Genomic DNA, 20665 nt, shown 5'->3' with positions numbered 1-20665 from the left:
ATCACAGGCCTTGATATAGTTCAGGGTGTGAGGTAAACACAGAGACAGAGCTAGGTGCCATGCACCATCACAGGCCTTGATATAGTTCAGGGTGTGAGTAAAACACACAGACAGAGCTAGGTGCCATGCACCATCACAGGCCTTGATATAGTTCAGGGTGTGAGGTAAACACACAGACAGAGCTAGGTGCTCTTGAAGTAGTTTTTGACTGCAATATCATTGATAATAGTAGATATTGTTACGTAATTGAACATACAATACAGACAGCGGTAGGTAAGGTTTGACAGGCTGGTTCCACCATAGACTTTGACAGGGTTTGGTTGACGGTTTTAAGTATTGACTCTTAGGGCTGCCCTTGAAACAGTTGACATCGTCAACGTTGATAATATTCATGGCCAAAATGACAAAGTATACTGTACATGATCTAATGTGCTGGAACATGACCTACTTGAAACAAGGAAGTGGGTGATAATCTATAAGCACTGTGTAATGTAATCTACAGGCCATACACAACCTCCATCTACTTTATAACTGGAGGAAATGTATATCATTGTAACTAGCTGTGGGTGCAGTATATCATTGTAACTAGCTGTGGGTGCAGTATATCATTGTAACTAGCTGTGGGTGCAGTATATCATTGTAAGTAATCTTTGGGTGTAAGGGGGTAGCTGCTCCTGCTGACTCCATACTGGGTCGGTGATTCTGTAAGGGTGCGCGCTGGTGGCAGGGAAGTCAGGCGCAAGAGATCGAACTTGGTATAAAACGGAGCAGTTTAATAAGTGCTCAAAAACTCAGAAAACCAAAGTATACAGAATAATACAAGTGGGTACAAAACCCGTCGCACACCAGAACATATCTTCCACATAGCTTACAAACAAACAATCACCGACAAGGACAATGAGGGGGAACAGAGTGTTAAATACACAACATGTAATTGATGGGATTGGAACCAGGTGTGAGACAAGACAAAACCAATGGAAAATGAAAAGAGGATCAGCGATGGCTAGAAGGTCGGTGACGTCGACCGCCGAACACCGCCCGAACAAAGAGAAGGACCAACTCCGGTGGAAGTCGTGACATTGGGTGCAGTATGTCACCGTAACTAAGCTTTGGGTGCAGTATGTCACCGTAACTAAGCTTTGGGTGCAGTATGTCACCGTAACTAAGCTTTGGGTGCAGTATGTCACCGTAACTAAGCTTTTGGTGCAGTATGTCACCGTAACTAAGCTTTGGGTGCAGTATGTCACCGTAACTAAGCTTTGGGTGCAGTATGTCACCGTAACTAAGCTTTGGGTGCAGTATGTCACCGTAACTAAGCTTTGGGTGCAGTATGTCACCGTAACTAAGCTTTGGGCGCAGTATGTCACCGTAACTAAGCTTTGGGTGCAGTATGTCACCGTAACTAAGCTTTGGGTGCAGTATGTTATTGTAACTAAGCTTTGGGTGCAGTACGTCACCGTAACTAAGCTTTGGGTGCAGTATGTCACCGTAACTAAGCTTTGGGTGCAGTATGTCACCGTAACTAAGCTTTGGGTGCAGTATGTCACCGTAACTAAGCTTTGGGTGCAGTATGTCACCGTAACTAAGCTTTGGGTGCAGTATGTCACCGTAACTAAGCTTTGGGTGCAGTATGTTATTGTAACTAAGCTTTGGGTGCAGTATGTCACCGTAACTAAGCTTTGGGCGCAGTATGTTATTGTAACTATGCTTTGGGTGCAGTATGTCACTGTAACTAAGCGTTGGGTGCAGTATGTCACCGTAACTAAGCTTTGGGTGCAGTATGTTATTGAAACTAAGCTTTGGGTGCAGTATGTTATTGTAACTATGCTTTGGGTGCAGTATGTTATTGTAACTAAGCTTTGGGTGCAGTATGTTATTGAAACTAAGCTTTGGGTGCAGTATGTTATTGTAACTAAGCTTTGGGAGCAGTATGTTATTGTAACTAAGCTTTGGGAGCAGTATGTTATTGTAACTAAGCTTTGGGAGCAATATGTTATTGTAACTAAGCTTTGGGAGCAGTATGTTATTGTAACTAAGCTTTGGGAGCAATATGTTATTGTAACTAAGCTTTGGGAGCAGTATGTTATTGTAACTAAGCTTTGGGAGCAATATGTTATTGTAACTAAGCTTTGGGTGCAGAAGATCGCAGCCTTAATGTGTTGCCTAATCTCTGTTTAATCATGGTGTTGGTTTTGGCTTGTTTCTCACTTTAAATTAGGTGTGTGCTACAGCTGTTGTTGCTGCAGTCGAGCATATATTTCAGAGTGGAAACTACGCTCTATACCTTTAGGGGATAGTTATTTGTATTAATTAAGAGTTATTGTGCTGTTTCTTAGATGTGTGTACGTTTTGTGACAACATACCAACATGTAGCCAGCTTTTGGTGCAGTGATGTGGGGTGTTAAGTCAAATATATTTTGTCATTCCTCTTATGTATTATTATAGTGAAGAGAAAATCACCCCTCTAGACAGTAGCATCATGTCTATTCCCTCCTCTAGACAGTAGCATCATGTCTATTCCCTCCTCTAGACAGTAGCATCATGTCTATTCCCTCCTCTAGACAGTAGCATCATGTCTATTCTCTCCTCTAGACAGTAGCATCATGTCTATTCTCTCCTCTAGACAGTAGCATCATGTCTATTCCCTCTAGACAGTAGCATCATGTCTATTCTCTCCTCTAGACAGTAATTTCATGTCTATTCTCTCCTCTAGACAGTAGCATCATGTCTATTCCCTCCTCTAGACAGTAGCGTCATGTCTATTCCCTCTAGACAGTAGCGTCATGTCTATTCCCTCCTCTAGACAGTAGCGTCATGTCTATTCCCTCTAGACAGTAGCATCATGTCTATTCCCTCTAGACAGTAGCGTCATGTCTATTCCCTCTAGACAGTAGCGTCATGTCTATTCCCTCTAGACAGTAGCGTCATGTCTATTCCCTCTAGACAGTAGCGTCATGTCTATTCCCTCTAGACAGTAGCATCATGGCTATTCCCTCTAGACAGTAGCATCATGTCTATTCCCTCTAGACAGTAGCATCATGTCTATTCCCTCTAGACAGTAGCATCATGTCTATTCCCTCTAGACAGTAGCATCATGTCTATTCCCTCTAGACAGTAGCATCATGTCTATTCCCTCTAGACAGTAGCATCATGTCTATTCCCTCTAGATAGTAGCATCATGTCTATTCCCTCTAGACAGTAGCGTCATGTCTATTCCCTCCTCTAGACAGTAGCGTCATGTCTATTCCCTCCTCTAGACAGTAGCGTCATGTCTATTCCCTCCTCTAGACAGTAGCGTCATGTCTATTCCCTCCTCTAGACAGTAGCGTCATGTCTATTCCCTCCTCTAGACAGTAGCGTCATGTCTATTCCCTCCTCTAGACAGTAGCGTCATGTCTATTCCCTCTAGACAGTAGCATCATGTCTATTCCCTCTAGACAGTAGCATCATGTCTATTCCCTCTAGACAGTAGCATCATGTCTATTCCCTCTAGACAGTAGCATCATGTCTATTCCCTCTAGACAGTAGCATCATGTCTATTCTCTCTCTAGACAGTAGCATCATGTCTATTCTCTCCTCTAGACAGTAGCATCATGTCTATTCTCTCCTCTAGACAGTAGCATCATGTCTATTCTCTCCTCTAGACAGTAGCATCATGTCTATTCTCTCCTCTAGACAGTAGCATCATGTCTATTCTCTCCTCTAGACAGTAGCATCATGTCTATTCTCTCCTCTAGACAGTAGCATCATGTCTATTCCCTCTAGACAGTAGCATCATGTCTATTCCCTCTAGACAGTAGCATCATGTCTATTCCCTCTAGACAGTAGCATCATGTCTATTCCCTCTAGACAGTAGCGTCATGTCTATTCTCTCCTCTAGACAGTAGCATCATGTCTATTCTCTCCTCTAGACAGTAGCATCATGTCTATTCTCTCCTCTAGACAGTAGCATCATGTCTATTCTCTCCTCTAGACAGTAGCATCATGTCTATTCCCTCCTCTAGACAGTAGCATCATGTCTATTCTCTCCTCTAGACAGTAGCATCATGTCTGTTCCCTCCTCTAGACAGTAGCGTCATGTCTATTCCCTCCTCTAGACAGTAGCGTCATGTCTATTCCCTCCTCTAGAGAGTAGCGTCATGTCTATTCCCTCTTCTAGACAGTAGCGTCATGTCTGTTCCCTCCTCTAGACAGTAGCGTCATGTCTATTCCCTCTAGACAGTAGCGTCATGTCTATTCCCTCTAGACAGTAGCGTCATGTCTATTCCCTCCTCTAGACAGTAGCGTCATGTCTGTTCCCTCTAGACAGTAGCGTCATGTCTATTCCCTCCTCAAGACAGTAGCATCATGTCTATTCCCTCTAGACAGTAGCGTCATGTCTATTCCCTCCACTAGACAGTAGCGTCATGTCTATTCCCTCTAGACAGTAGCGTCATGTCTATTCCCTCCTCTAGACAGTAGCGTCATGTCTATTCCCTCCTCTAGACAGTAGCGTCATGTCTGTTCCCTCCTCTAGACAGTAGCGTCATGTCTATTCCCTCTTCTAGACAGTAGCGTCATGTCTGTTCCCTCTAGACAGTAGCGTCATGTCTGTTCCCTCCTCTAGACAGTAGCATCATGTCTAATCCCTCTAGACAGTAGCATCATGTCTATTCCCTCTAGACAGTAGCGTCATGTCTGTTCCCTCCTCTAGACAGTAGCATCATGTCTATTCCCTCCTCTAGACAGTAGCATCATGTCTATTCCCTCCTCTAGACAGTAGCGTCATGTCTATTCCCTCCTCTAGACAGTAGCGTCATGTCTATTCCCTCTAGACAGTAGCGTCATGTCTATTCCCTCTAGACAGTAGCGTCATGTCTATTCCCTCTAGACAGTAGCGTCATGTCTATTCCCTCTAGACAGTAGCGTCATGTCTATTCCCTCTAGACAGTAGCGTCATGTCTATTCCCTCTAGACAGTAGCGTCATGTCTATTCCCTCTAGACAGTAGCGTCATGTCTATTCCCTCTAGACAGTAGCGTCATGTCTATTCCCTCTAGACAGTAGCGTCATGTCTATTCCCTCCTCTAGACAGTAGCGTCATGTCTATTCCCTCTAGACAGTAGCGCCATGTCTATTCCCTCTAGACAGTAGCGTCATGTCTATTCCCTCTAGACAGTAGCGTCATGTCTATTCCCTCTAGACAGTAGCGTCATGTCTATTCCCTCTAGACAGTAGCGTCATGTCTATTCCCTCCTCTAGACAGTAGCGTCATGTCTATTCCCTCCTCTAGACAGTAGCGTCATGTCTATTCCCTCCTCTAGACAGTAGCGTCATGTCTATTCCCTCCTCTAGACAGTAGCGTCATGTCTATTCCCTCCTCTAGACAGTAGCGTCATGTCTATTCCCTCCTCTAGACAGTAGCGTCATGTCTATTCCCTCCTCTAGACAGTAGCGTCATGTCTATTCCCTCCTCTAGACAGTAGCGTCATGTCTATTCCCTCCTCTAGACAGTAGCGTCATGTCTATTCCCTCCTCTAGACAGTAGCGTCATGTCTATTCCCTCCTCTAGACAGTAGCGTCATGTCTATTCCCTCCTCTAGACAGTAGCGTCATGTCTATTCCCTCCTCTAGACAGTAGCGTCATGTCTATTCCCTCCTCTAGACAGTAGCGTCATGTCTATTCCCTCCTCTAGATAGTAGCGTCATGTCTATTCCCTCCTCTAGACAGTAGCGTCATGTCTATTCCCTCTAGACAGTAGCATCATGTCTATTCCCTCTAGACAGTAGCATCATGTCTATTCCCTCTAGACAGTAGCATCATGTATATTCCCTCTAGACAGTAGCATCATGTCTATTCCCTCTAGACAGTAGCATCATGTCTATTCCCTCTAGACAGTAGCATCATGTCTATTCTCTCCTCTAGACAGTAGCATCATGTCTATTCTCTCCTCTAGACAGTAGCATCATGTCTATTCTCTCCTCTAGACAGTAGCATCATGTCTATTCTCTCCTCTAGACAGTAGCATCATGTCTATTCTCTCCTCTAGACAGTAGCATCATGTCTATTCCCTCTAGACAGTAGCATCATGTCTATTCCCTCTAGACAGTAGCATCATGTCTATTCCCTCTAGACAGTAGCATCATGTCTATTCCCTCTAGACAGTAGCATCATGTCTATTCCCTCTAGACAGTAGCATCATGTCTATTCCCTCTAGACAGTAGCATCATGTCTATTCCCTCTAGACAGTAGCGTCATGTCTATTCTCTCCTCTAGACAGTAGCGTCATGTCTATTCTCTCCTCTAGACAGTAGCGTCATGTCTATTCTCTCCTCTAGACAGTAGCATCATGTCTATTCTCTCCTCTAGACAGTAGCATCATGTCTATTCCCTCCTCTAGACAGTAGCATCATGTCTATTCTCTCCTCTAGACAGTAGCATCATGTCTGTTCCCTCCTCTAGACAGTAGCGTCATGTCTATTCCCTCCTCTAGACAGTAGCGTCATGTCTATTCCCTCCTCTAGACAGTAGCGTCATGTCTATTCCCTCTTCTAGACAGTAGCGTCATGTCTGTTCCCTCCTCTAGACAGTAGCGTCATGTCTATTCCCTCTAGACAGTAGCGTCATGTCTATTCCCTCTAGACAGTAGCGTCATGTCTATTCCCTCTAGACAGTAGCGTCATGTCTATTCCCTCTAGACAGTAGCGTCATGTCTATTCCCTCCTCTAGACAGTAGCGTCATGTCTGTTCCCTCTAGACAGTAGCGTCATGTCTATTCCCTCAAGACAGTAGCATCATGTCTATTCCCTCTAGACAGTAGCGTCATGTCTATTCCCTCCACTAGACAGTAGCGTCATGTCTATTCCCTCTAGACAGTAGCGTCATGTCTATTCCCTCCTCTAGACAGTAGCGTCATGTCTATTCCCTCCTCTAGACAGTAGCGTCATGTCTGTTCCCTCCTCTAGACAGTAGCGTCATGTCTATTCCCTCTTCTAGACAGTAGCGTCATGTCTGTTCCCTCTAGACAGTAGCGTCATGTCTGTTCCCTCCTCTAGACAGTAGCATCATGTCTAATCCCTCTAGACAGTAGCATCATGTCTATTCCCTCTAGACAGTAGCGTCATGTCTGTTCCCTCCTCTAGACAGTAGCATCATGTCTATTCCCTCCTTTAGACAGTAGCATCATGTCTATTCCCTCCTCTAGACAGTAGCATCATGTCTATTCCCTCCTCTAGACAGTAGCATCATGTCTATTCCCTCCTCTAGACAGTAGCGTCATGTCTATTCCCTCCTCTAGACAGTAGCGTCATGTCTATTCCCTCTAGACAGTAGCGTCATGTCTATTCCCTCTAGACAGTAGCGTCATGTCTATTCCCTCTAGACAGTAGCGTCATGTCTATTCCCTCTAGACAGTAGCGTCATGTCTATTCCCTCCTCTAGACAGTAGCGTCATGTCTATTCCCTCTAGACAGTAGCGTCATGTCTATTCCCTCTAGACAGTAGCGTCATGTCTATTCCCTCTAGACAGTAGCGTCATGTCTATTCCCTCTAGACAGTAGCGTCATGTCTATTCCCTCCTCTAGACAGTAGCGTCATGTCTGTTCCCTCTAGACAGTAGCGTCATGTCTATTCCCTCAAGACAGTAGCATCATGTCTATTCCCTCTAGACAGTAGCGTCATGTCTATTCCCTCCACTAGACAGTAGCGTCATGTCTATTCCCTCTAGACAGTAGCGTCATGTCTATTCCCTCCTCTAGACAGTAGCGTCATGTCTATTCCCTCCTCTAGACAGTAGCGTCATGTCTGTTCCCTCCTCTAGACAGTAGCGTCATGTCTATTCCCTCTTCTAGACAGTAGCGTCATGTCTGTTCCCTCTAGACAGTAGCGTCATGTCTGTTCCCTCCTCTAGACAGTAGCATCATGTCTAATCCCTCTAGACAGTAGCATCATGTCTATTCCCTCTAGACAGTAGCGTCATGTCTGTTCCCTCCTCTAGACAGTAGCATCATGTCTATTCCCTCCTTTAGACAGTAGCATCATGTCTATTCCCTCCTCTAGACAGTAGCATCATGTCTATTCCCTCCTCTAGACAGTAGCATCATGTCTATTCCCTCCTCTAGACAGTAGCGTCATGTCTATTCCCTCCTCTAGACAGTAGCGTCATGTCTATTCCCTCTAGACAGTAGCGTCATGTCTATTCCCTCTAGACAGTAGCGTCATGTCTATTCCCTCTAGACAGTAGCGTCATGTCTATTCCCTCTAGACAGTAGCGTCATGTCTATTCCCTCTAGACAGTAGCGTCATGTCTATTCCCTCTAGACAGTAGCGTCATGTCTATTCCCTCTAGACAGTAGCGTCATGTCTATTCCCTCTAGACAGTAGCGTCATGTCTATTCCCTCTAGACAGTAGCGTCATGTCTATTCCCTCCTCTAGACAGTAGCATCATGTCTATTCCCTCCTCTAGACAGTAGCATCATGTCTATTCCCTCTAGACAGTAGCGTCATGTCTATTCCCTCTAGACAGTAGCGCCATGTCTATTCCCTCTAGACAGTAGCGTCATGTCTATTCCCTCTAGACAGTAGCGTCATGTCTATTCCCTCTAGACAGTAGCGTCATGTCTATTCCCTCCTCTAGACAGTAGCGTCATGTCTATTCCCTCCTCTAGACAGTAGCGTCATGTCTATTCCCTCCTCTAGACAGTAGCGTCATGTCTATTCCCTCCTCTAGACAGTAGCGTCATGTCTATTCCCTCCTCTAGACAGTAGCGTCATGTCTATTCCCTCCTCTAGACAGTAGCGTCATGTCTATTCCCTCCTCTAGACAGTAGCGTCATGTCTATTCCCTCCTCTAGACAGTAGCGTCATGTCTATTCCCTCCTCTAGACAGTAGCGTCATGTCTATTCCCTCCTCTAGACAGTAGCGTCATGTCTATTCCCTCCTCTAGACAGTAGCGTCATGTCTATTCCCTCCTCTAGACAGTAGCGTCATGTCTATTCCCTCCTCTAGACAGTAGCGTCATGTCTATTCCCTCCTCTAGACAGTAGCGTCATGTCTATTCCCTCCTCTAGACAGTAGCGTCATGTCTATTCCCTCCTCTAGACAGTAGCGTCATGTCTATTCCCTCTAGACAGTAGCGTCATGTCTATTCCCTCTAGACAGTAGCGTCATGTCTATTCCCTCCTCTAGACAGTAGCGTCATGTCTATTCCCTCCTCTAGACAGTAGCGTCATGTCTATTCCCTCCTCTAGACAGTAGCGTCATGTCTATTCCCTCCTCTAGACAGTAGCATCATGTCTATTCCCTCCTCTAGACAGTAGCATCATGTCTATTCCCCCCTCTAGACAGTAGCATCATGTCTATTCCCTCCTCTAGACAGTAGCATCATGTCTATTCCCTCCTCTAGACAGTAGCATCATGTCTATTCCCTCCTCTAGACAGTAGCATCATGTCTATTCCCTCCTCTAGACAGTAGCATCATGTCTATTCCCCCCTCTAGACAGTAGCATCATGTCTATTCCCTCCTCTAGACAGTAGCGTCATGTCTATTCCCTCCTCTAGACAGTAGCATCATGTCTATTCCCCCCTCTAGACAGTAGCATCATGTCTATTCCCTCCTCTAGACAGTAGCATCATGTCTATTCCCCCCTCTAGACAGTAGCATCATGTCTATTCCCTCCTCTAGACAGTAGCGTCATGTCTATTCCCTCCTCTAGACAGTAGCGTCATGTCTATTCCCCCCTCTAGACAGTAGCGTCATGTCTATTCCCTCCTCTAGACAGTAGCATCATGTCTATTCCCTCCTCTAGACAGTAGCATCATGTCTATTCCCCCCTCTAGACAGTAGCATCATGTCTATTCCCTCCTCTAGACAGTAGCATCATGTCTATTCCCTCCTCTAGACAGTAGCATCATGTCTATTCCCTCCTCTAGACAGTAGCATCATGTCTATTCCCTCTAGACAGTAGCGTCATGTCTATTCCCTCCTCTAGACAGTAGCATCATGTCTATTCCCTCCTCTAGACAGTAGCGTCATGTCTATTCCCTCCTCTAGACAGTAGCGTCATGTCTATTCCCTCCTCTAGACAGTAGCGTCATGTCTATTCCCTCCTCTAGACAGTAGCGTCATGTCTATTCCCTCCTCTAGACAGTAGCGTCATGTCTATTCCCTCCTCTAGACAGTAGCGTCATGTCTATTCCCTCCTCTAGACAGTAGCGTCATGTCTATTCCCTCCTCTAGACAGTAGCGTCATGTCTATTCCCTCCTCTAGACAGTAGCGTCATGTCTATTCCCTCCTCTAGACAGTAGCATCATGTCTATTCCCTCCTCTAGACAGTAGCGTCATGTCTATTCCCTCCTCTAGACAGTAGCGTCATGTCTATTCCCTCCTCTAGACAGTAGCGTCATGTCTATTCCCTCCTCTAGACAGTAGCGTCATGTCTATTCCCTCCTCTAGACAGTAGCGTCATGTCTATTCCCTCCTCTAGACAGTAGCGTCATGTCTATTCCCTCCTCTAGACAGTAGCGTCATGTCTATTCCCTCCTCTAGACAGTAGCGTCATGTCTATTCCCTCCTCTAGACAGTAGCGTCATGTCTATTCCCTCCTCTAGACAGTAGCGTCATGTCTATTCCCTCCTCTAGACAGTAGCGTCATGTCTATTCCCTCCTCTAGACAGTAGCGTCATGTCTATTCCCTCCTCTAGACAGTAGCGTCATGTCTATTCCCTCCTCTAGACAGTAGCGTCATGTCTATTCCCTCCTCTAGACAGTAGCGTCATGTCTATTCCCTCCTCTAGACAGTAGCATCATGTCTATTCCCTCTAGACAGTAGCATCATGTCTATTCCCTCTAGACAGTAGCATCATGTCTATTCCCTCCTCTAGACAGTAGCATCATGTCTATTCTCTCCTCTAGACAGTAGCATCATGTCTATTCTCTCCTCTAGACAGTAGCATCATGTCTATTCTCTCCTCTAGACAGTAGCATCATGTCTATTCTCTCCTCTAGACAGTAGCATCATGTCTATTCCCTCCTCTAGACAGTAGCATCATGTCTATTCTCTCCTCTAGACAGTAGCGTCATGTCTATTCCCTCTAGACAGTAGCATCATGTCTATTCCCTCTAGACAGTAGCATCATGTCTATTCCCTCTAGACAGTAGCATCATGTCTATTCCCTCTAGACAGTAGCGTCATGTCTATTCTCTCCTCTAGACAGTAGCATCATGTCTATTCTCTCCTCTAGACAGTAGCATCATGTCTATTCTCTCCTCTAGACAGTAGCATCATGTCTATTCTCTCCTCTAGACAGTAGCATCATGTCTATTCCCTCCTCTAGACAGTAGCATCATGTCTATTCTCTCCTCTAGACAGTAGCATCATGTCTGTTCCCTCCTCTAGACAGTAGCGTCATGTCTATTCCCTCCTCTAGACAGTAGCATCATGTCTATTCCCTCTAGACAGTAGCATCATGTCTATTCCCTCTAGACAGTAGCGTCATGTCTATTCTCTCCTCTAGACAGTAGCATCATGTCTATTCTCTCCTCTAGACAGTAGCATCATGTCTATTCTCTCCTCTAGACAGTAGCATCATGTCTATTCTCTCCTCTAGACAGTAGCATCATGTCTATTCCCTCCTCTAGACAGTAGCATCATGTCTATTCTCTCCTCTAGACAGTAGCATCATGTCTGTTCCCTCCTCTAGACAGTAGCGTCATGTCTATTCCCTCCTCTAGACAGTAGCGTCATGTCTATTCCCTCCTCTAGAGAGTAGCGTCATGTCTATTCCCTCTTCTAGACAGTAGCGTCATGTCTGTTCCCTCCTCTAGACAGTAGCGTCATGTCTATTCCCTCTAGACAGTAGCGTCATGTCTATTCCCTCTAGACAGTAGCGTCATGTCTATTCCCTCCTCTAGACAGTAGCGTCATGTCTGTTCCCTCTAGACAGTAGCGTCATGTCTATTCCCTCCTCAAGACAGTAGCATCATGTCTATTCCCTCTAGACAGTAGCGTCATGTCTATTCCCTCCACTAGACAGTAGCGTCATGTCTATTCCCTCTAGACAGTAGCGTCATGTCTATTCCCTCCTCTAGACAGTAGCGTCATGTCTATTCCCTCCTCTAGACAGTAGCGTCATGTCTGTTCCCTCCTCTAGACAGTAGCGTCATGTCTATTCCCTCTTCTAGACAGTAGCGTCATGTCTGTTCCCTCTAGACAGTAGCGTCATGTCTGTTCCCTCCTCTAGACAGTAGCATCATGTCTAATCCCTCTAGACAGTAGCATCATGTCTATTCCCTCTAGACAGTAGCGTCATGTCTGTTCCCTCCTCTAGACAGTAGCATCATGTCTATTCCCTCCTCTAGACAGTAGCATCATGTCTATTCCCTCCTCTAGACAGTAGCGTCATGTCTATTCCCTCCTCTAGACAGTAGCGTCATGTCTATTCCCTCTAGACAGTAGCGTCATGTCTATTCCCTCTAGACAGTAGCGTCATGTCTATTCCCTCTAGACAGTAGCGTCATGTCTATTCCCTCTAGACAGTAGCGTCATGTCTATTCCCTCTAGACAGTAGCGTCATGTCTATTCCCTCTAGACAGTAGCGTCATGTCTATTCCCTCTAGACAGTAGCGTCATGTCTATTCCCTCTAGACAGTAGCGTCATGTCTATTCCCTCTAGACAGTAGCGTCATGTCTATTCCCTCCTCTAGACAGTAGCGTCATGTCTATTCCCTCTAGACAGTAGCGCCATGTCTATTCCCTCTAGACAGTAGCGTCATGTCTATTCCCTCTAGACAGTAGCGTCATGTCTATTCCCTCTAGACAGTAGCGTCATGTCTATTCCCTCTAGACAGTAGCGTCATGTCTATTCCCTCTAGACAGTAGCGTCATGTCTATTCCCTCCTCTAGACAGTAGCGTCATGTCTATTCCCTCCTCTAGACAGTAGCGTCATGTCTATTCCCTCCTCTAGACAGTAGCGTCATGTCTATTCCCTCCTCTAGACAGTAGCGTCATGTCTATTCCCTCCTCTAGACAGTAGCATCATGTCTATTCCCTCCTCTAGACAGTAGCATCATGTCTATTCCCTCCTCTAGACAGTAGCGTCATGTCTATTCCCTCCTCTAGACAGTAGCGTCATGTCTATTCCCTCTAGACAGTAGCGTCATGTCTATTCCCTCTAGACAGTAGCGTCATGTCTATTCCCTCTAGACAGTAGCGTCATGTCTATTCCCTCTAGACAGTAGCGTCATGTCTATTCCCTCTAGACAGTAGCGTCATGTCTATTCCCTCTAGACAGTAGCGTCATGTCTATTCCCTCTAGACAGTAGCGTCATGTCTATTCCCTCTAGACAGTAGCGTCATGTCTATTCCCTCTAGACAGTAGCGTCATGTCTATTCCCTCCTCTAGACAGTAGCGTCATGTCTATTCCCTCTAGACAGTAGCGCCATGTCTATTCCCTCTAGACAGTAGCGTCATGTCTATTCCCTCTAGACAGTAGCGTCATGTCTATTCCCTCTAGACAGTAGCGTCATGTCTATTCCCTCTAGACAGTAGCGTCATGTCTATTCCCTCTAGACAGTAGCGTCATGTCTATTCCCTCCTCTAGACAGTAGCGTCATGTCTATTCCCTCCTCTAGACAGTAGCGTCATGTCTATTCCCTCCTCTAGACAGTAGCGTCATGTCTATTCCCTCCTCTAGACAGTAGCGTCATGTCTATTCCCTCCTCTAGACAGTAGCGTCATGTCTATTCCCTCCTCTAGACAGTAGCGTCATGTCTATTCCCTCCTCTAGACAGTAGCGTCATGTCTATTCCCTCCTCTAGACAGTAGCGTCATGTCTATTCCCTCCTCTAGACAGTAGCGTCATGTCTATTCCCTCCTCTAGACAGTAGCGTCATGTCTATTCCCTCCTCTAGACAGTAGCGTCATGTCTATTCCCTCCTCTCAACAGTAGCATCATGTCTCTTCCCTCCTCTAGACAGTAGCGTCATGTCTATTCCCTCCTCTAGATAGTAGCGTCATGTCTATTCCCTCCTCTAGACAGTAGCGTCATGTCTATTCCCTCCTCTAGACAGTAGCATCATGTCTATTCCCTCTAGACAGTAGCATCATGTCTATTCCCTCTAGACAGTAGCATCATGTATATTCCCTCTAGACAGTAGCATCATGTCTATTCCCTCTAGACAGTAGCATCATGTCTATTCTCTCCTCTAGACAGTAGCATCATGTCTATTCTCTCCTCTAGACAGTAGCATCATGTCTATTCTCTCCTCTAGACAGTAGCATCATGTCTATTCTCTCCTCTAGACAGTAGCATCATGTCTATTCTCTCCTCTAGACAGTAGCATCATGTCTATTCTCTCCTCTAGACAGTAGCATCATGTCTATTCTCTCCTCTAGACAGTAGCATCATGTCTATTCCCTCTAGACAGTAGCATCATGTCTATTCCCTCTAGACAGTAGCATCATGTCTATTCCCTCTAGACAGTAGCATCATGTCTATTCCCTCTAGACAGTAGCATCATGTCTATTCCCTCTAGACAGTAGCATCATGTCTATTCCCTCTAGACAGTAGCGTCATGTCTATTCTCTCCTCTAGACAGTAGCGTCATGTCTATTCTCTCCTCTAGACAGTAGCGTCATGTCTATTCTCTCCTCTAGACAGTAGCATCATGTCTATTCTCTCCTCTAGACAGTAGCATCATGTCTATTCCCTCCTCTAGACAGTAGCATCATTTCTATTCTCTCCTCTAGACAGTAGCATCATGTCTGTTCCCTCCTCTAGACAGTAGCGTCATGTCTATTCCCTCCTCTAGACAGTAGCGTCATGTCTATTCCCTCCTCTAGACAGTAGCGTCATGTCTATTCCCTCTTCTAGACAGTAGCGTCATGTCTGTTCCCTCCTCTAGACAGTAGCGTCATGTCTATTCCCTCTAGACAGTAGCGTCATGTCTATTCCCTCTAGACAGTAGCGTCATGTCTATTCCCTCTAGACAGTAGCGTCATGTCTATTCCCTCTAGACAGTAGCGTCATGTCTATTCCCTCCTCTAGACAGTAGCGTCATGTCTGTTCCCTCTAGACAGTAGCGTCATGTCTATTCCCTCAAGACAGTAGCATCATGTCTATTCCCTCTAGACAGTAGCGTCATGTCTATTCCCTCCACTAGACAGTAGCGTCATGTCTATTCCCTCTAGACAGTAGCGTCATGTCTATTCCCTCCTCTAGACAGTAGCGTCATGTCTATTCCCTCCTCTAGACAGTAGCGTCATGTCTGTTCCCTCCTCTAGACAGTAGCGTCATGTCTATTCCCTCTTCTAGACAGTAGCGTCATGTCTGTTCCCTCTAGACAGTAGCGTCATGTCTGTTCCCTCCTCTAGACAGTAGCATCATGTCTAATCCCTCTAGACAGTAGCATCATGTCTATTCCCTCTAGACAGTAGCGTCATGTCTGTTCCCTCCTCTAGACAGTAGCATCATGTCTATTCCCTCCTTTAGACAGTAGCATCATGTCTATTCCCTCCTCTAGACAGTAGCATCATGTCTATTCCCTCCTCTAGACAGTAGCATCATGTCTATTCCCTCCTCTAGACAGTAGCGTCATGTCTATTCCCTCCTCTAGACAGTAGCGTCATGTCTATTCCCTCTAGACAGTAGCGTCATGTCTATTCCCTCTAGACAGTAGCGTCATGTCTATTCCCTCTAGACAGTAGCGTCATGTCTATTCCCTCTAGACAGTAGCGTCATGTCTATTCCCTCCTCTAGACAGTAGCGTCATGTCTATTCCCTCTAGACAGTAGCGTCATGTCTATTCCCTCTAGACAGTAGCGTCATGTCTATTCCCTCTAGACAGTAGCGTCATGTCTATTCCCTCTAGACAGTAGCGTCATGTCTATTCCCTCCTCTAGACAGTAGCGTCATGTCTGTTCCCTCTAGACAGTAGCGTCATGTCTATTCCCTCAAGACAGTAGCATCATGTCTATTCCCTCTAGACAGTAGCGTCATGTCTATTCCCTCCACTAGACAGTAGCGTCATGTCTATTCCCTCTAGACAGTAGCGTCATGTCTATTCCCTCCTCTAGACAGTAGCGTCATGTCTATTCCCTCCTCTAGACAGTAGCGTCATGTCTGTTCCCTCCTCTAGACAGTAGCGTCATGTCTATTCCCTCTTCTAGACAGTAGCGTCATGTCTGTTCCCTCTAGACAGTAGCGTCATGTCTGTTCCCTCCTCTAGACAGTAGCATCATGTCTAATCCCTCTAGACAGTAGCATCATGTCTATTCCCTCTAGACAGTAGCGTCATGTCTGTTCCCTCCTCTAGACAGTAGCATCATGTCTATTCCCTCCTTTAGACAGTAGCATCATGTCTATTCCCTCCTCTAGACAGTAGCATCATGTCTATTCCCTCCTCTAGACAGTAGCATCATGTCTATTCCCTCCTCTAGACAGTAGCGTCATGTCTATTCCCTCCTCTAGACAGTAGCGTCATGTCTATTCCCTCTAGACAGTAGCGTCATGTCTATTCCCTCTAGACAGTAGCGTCATGTCTATTCCCTCTAGACAGTAGCGTCATGTCTATTCCCTCTAGACAGTAGCGTCATGTCTATTCCCTCTAGACAGTAGCGTCATGTCTATTCCCTCTAGACAGTAGCGTCATGTCTATTCCCTCTAGACAGTAGCGTCATGTCTATTCCCTCTAGACAGTAGCGTCATGTCTATTCCCTCTAGACAGTAGCGTCATGTCTATTCCCTCCTCTAGACAGTAGCATCATGTCTATTCCCTCCTCTAGACAGTAGCATCATGTCTATTCCCTCTAGACAGTAGCGTCATGTCTATTCCCTCTAGACAGTAGCGCCATGTCTATTCCCTCTAGACAGTAGCGTCATGTCTATTCCCTCTAGACAGTAGCGTCATGTCTATTCCCTCTAGACAGTAGCGTCATGTCTATTCCCTCCTCTAGACAGTAGCGTCATGTCTATTCCCTCCTCTAGACAGTAGCGTCATGTCTATTCCCTCCTCTAGACAGTAGCGTCATGTCTATTCCCTCTAGACAGTAGCGTCATGTCTATTCCCTCTAGACAGTAGCGTCATGTCTATTCCCTCTAGACAGTAGCGTCATGTCTATTCCCTCTAGACAGTAGCGTCATGTCTATTCCCTCTAGACAGTAGCGTCATGTCTATTCCCTCCTCTAGACAGTAGCGTCATGTCTATTCCCTCCTCTAGACAGTAGCGTCATGTCTATTCCCTCTAGACAGTAGCGTCATGTCTATTCCCTCTAGACAGTAGCGTCATGTCTATTCCCTCTAGACAGTAGCGTCATGTCTATTCCCTCTAGACAGTAGCGTCATGTCTATTCCCTCTAGACAGTAGCGTCATGTCTATTCCCTCTAGACAGTAGCGTCATGTCTATTCCCTCTAGACAGTAGCGTCATGTCTATTCCCTCTAGACAGTAGCGTCATGTCTATTCCCTCTAGACAGTAGCGTCATGTCTATTCCCTCCTCTAGACAGTAGCATCATGTCTATTCCCTCCTCTAGACAGTAGCATCATGTCTATTCCCTCTAGACAGTAGCGTCATGTCTATTCCCTCTAGACAGTAGCGCCATGTCTATTCCCTCTAGACAGTAGCGTCATGTCTATTCCCTCTAGACAGTAGCGTCATGTCTATTCCCTCTAGACAGTAGCGTCATGTCTATTCCCTCCTCTAGACAGTAGCGTCATGTCTATTCCCTCCTCTAGACAGTAGCGTCATGTCTATTCCCTCCTCTAGACAGTAGCGTCATGTCTATTCCCTCCTCTAGACAGTAGCGTCATGTCTATTCCCTCCTCTAGACAGTAGCGTCATGTCTATTCCCTCCTCTAGACAGTAGCGTCATGTCTATTCCCTCCTCTAGACAGTAGCGTCATGTCTATTCCCTCCTCTAGACAGTAGCGTCATGTCTATTCCCTCCTCTAGACAGTAGCGTCATGTCTATTCCCTCCTCTAGACAGTAGCGTCATGTCTATTCCCTCCTCTAGACAGTAGCGTCATGTCTATTCCCTCCTCTAGACAGTAGCGTCATGTCTATTCCCTCCTCTAGACAGTAGCGTCATGTCTATTCCCTCCTCTAGACAGTAGCGTCATGTCTATTCCCTCCTCTAGACAGTAGCGTCATGTCTATTCCCTCCTCTAGACAGTAGCGTCATGTCTATTCCCTCTAGACAGTAGCGTCATGTCTATTCCCTCTAGACAGTAGCGTCATGTCTATTCCCTCCTCTAGACAGTAGCGTCATGTCTATTCCCTCCTCTAGACAGTAGCGTCATGTCTATTCCCTCCTCTAGACAGTAGCGTCATGTCTATTCCCTCCTCTAGACAGTAGCGTCATGTCTATTCCCTCCTCTAGACAGTAGCATCATGTCTATTCCCCCCTCTAGACAGTAGCATCATGTCTATTCCCTCCTCTAGACAGTAGCATCATGTCTATTCCCTCCTCTAGACAGTAGCATCATGTCTATTCCCTCCTCTAGACAGTAGCATCATGTCTATTCCCTCCTCTAGACAGTAGCATCATGTCTATTCCCCCCTCTAGACAGTAGCATCATGTCTATTCCCTCCTCTAGACAGTAGCGTCATGTCTATTCCCTCCTCTAGACAGTAGCATCATGTCTATTCCCCCCTCTAGACAGTAGCATCATGTCTATTCCCTCCTCTAGACAGTAGCATCATGTCTATTCCCCCCTCTAGACAGTAGCATCATGTCTATTCCCTCCTCTAGACAGTAGCGTCATGTCTATTCCCTCCTCTAGACAGTAGCGTCATGTCTATTCCCCCCTCTAGACAGTAGCGTCATGTCTATTCCCTCCTCTAGACAGTAGCATCATGTCTATTCCCTCCTCTAGACAGTAGCATCATGTCTATTCCCCCCTCTAGACAGTAGCATCATGTCTATTCCCTCCTCTAGACAGTAGCATCATGTCTATTCCCTCCTCTAGACAGTAGCATCATGTCTATTCCCTCCTCTAGACAGTAGCATCATGTCTATTCCCTCTAGACAGTAGCGTCATGTCTATTCCCTCCTCTAGACAGTAGCATCATGTCTATTCCCTCCTCTAGACAGTAGCATCATGTCTATTCCCTCCTCTAGACAGTAGCGTCATGTCTATTCCCTCCTCTAGACAGTAGCGTCATGTCTATTCCCTCCTCTAGACAGTAGCGTCATGTCTATTCCCTCCTCTAGACAGTAGCGTCATGTCTATTCCCTCCTCTAGACAGTAGCGTCATGTCTATTCCCTCCTCTAGACAGTAGCGTCATGTCTATTCCCTCCTCTAGACAGTAGCGTCATGTCTATTCCCTCCTCTAGACAGTAGCGTCATGTCTATTCCCTCCTCTAGACAGTAGCATCATGTCTATTCCCTCCTCTAGACAGTAGCGTCATGTCTATTCCCTCCTCTAGACAGTAGCGTCATGTCTATTCCCTCCTCTAGACAGTAGCGTCATGTCTATTCCCTCCTCTAGACAGTAGCGTCATGTCTATTCCCTCCTCTAGACAGTAGCGTCATGTCTATTCCCTCCTCTAGACAGTAGCGTCATGTCTATTCCCTCCTCTAGACAGTAGCGTCATGTCTATTCCCTCCTCTAGACAGTAGCGTCATGTCTATTCCCTCCTCTAGACAGTAGCGTCATGTCTATTCCCTCCTCTAGACAGTAGCGTCATGTCTATTCCCTCCTCTAGACAGTAGCGTCATGTCTATTCCCTCCTCTAGACAGTAGCGTCATGTCTATTCCCTCTAGACAGTAGCGTCATGTCTATTCCCTCTAGACAGTAGCGTCATGTCTATTCCCTCCTCTAGACAGTAGCGTCATGTCTATTCCCTCCTCTAGACAGTAGCATCTTGTCTATTCCCTCCTCTAGACAGTAGCATCATGTCTATTCCCTCCTCTATACAGTAGCATCTTGTCTATTCCCTCCTCTAGACAGTAGCATCTTGTCTATTCCCTCCTCTAGACAGTAGCATCATGTCTATTCCCTCCTCTAGACAGTAGCGTCATGTCTATTCCCTCCTCTAGACAGTAGCGTCATGTCTATTCCCTCCTCTAGACAGTAGCGTCATGTCTATTCCCTCCTCTAGACAGTAGCGTCATGTCTATTCCCTCCTCTAGACAGTAGCGTCATGTCTATTCCCTCCTCTAGACAGTAGCGTCATGTCTATTCCCTCCTCTAGACAGTAGCGTCATGTCTATTCCCTCCTCTAGACAGTAGCGTCATGTCTATTCCCTCCTCTAGACAGTAGCGTCATGTCTATTCCCTCCTCTAGACAGTAGCGTCATGTCTATTCCCTCCTCTAGACAGTAGCGTCATGTCTATTCCCTCCTCTAGACAGTAGCGTCATGTCTATTCCCTCTAGACAGTAGCGTCATGTCTATTCCCTCTCGACAGTAGCGTCATGTCTATTCCCTCCTCTAGACAGTAGCGTCATGTCTATTCCCTCCTCTAGACAGTAGCATCTTGTCTATTCCCTCCTCTAGACAGTAGCATCATGTCTATTCCCTCCTCTATACAGTAGCATCTTGTCTATTCCCTCCTCTAGACAGTAGCATCTTGTCTATTCCCTCCTCTAGACAGTAGCATCATGTCTATTCCCTCTAGACAGTAGCGTCATGTCTATTCCCTCTAGACAGTAGCGTCATGTCTATTCCCTCCTCTAG

General features: G+C 46.0%; 1 protein-coding gene across 1 annotated transcript in view; it reads left to right on the top strand.

Annotated features, from left to right (window-relative positions):
• LOC139581940 (glutamate receptor 3-like) overlaps positions 1-20665 on the top strand; it is a 178474-nt gene that overhangs the window by 66341 nt on the left and 91468 nt on the right. The window contains exon 4 of the mRNA XM_071412131.1: positions 365-408. Coding sequence (XP_071268232.1) covers positions 365-408 — 44 coding nt within the window. The remainder of the gene's footprint in view (positions 1-364; positions 409-20665) is intronic.

Source organism: Salvelinus alpinus, chromosome 7 (genome assembly GCF_045679555.1).
Source record: "Salvelinus alpinus chromosome 7, SLU_Salpinus.1, whole genome shotgun sequence".
NCBI lineage: Eukaryota > Metazoa > Chordata > Actinopteri > Salmoniformes > Salmonidae > Salvelinus > Salvelinus alpinus.
This window is presented reverse-complemented; position numbering and strand designations above follow the sequence as displayed.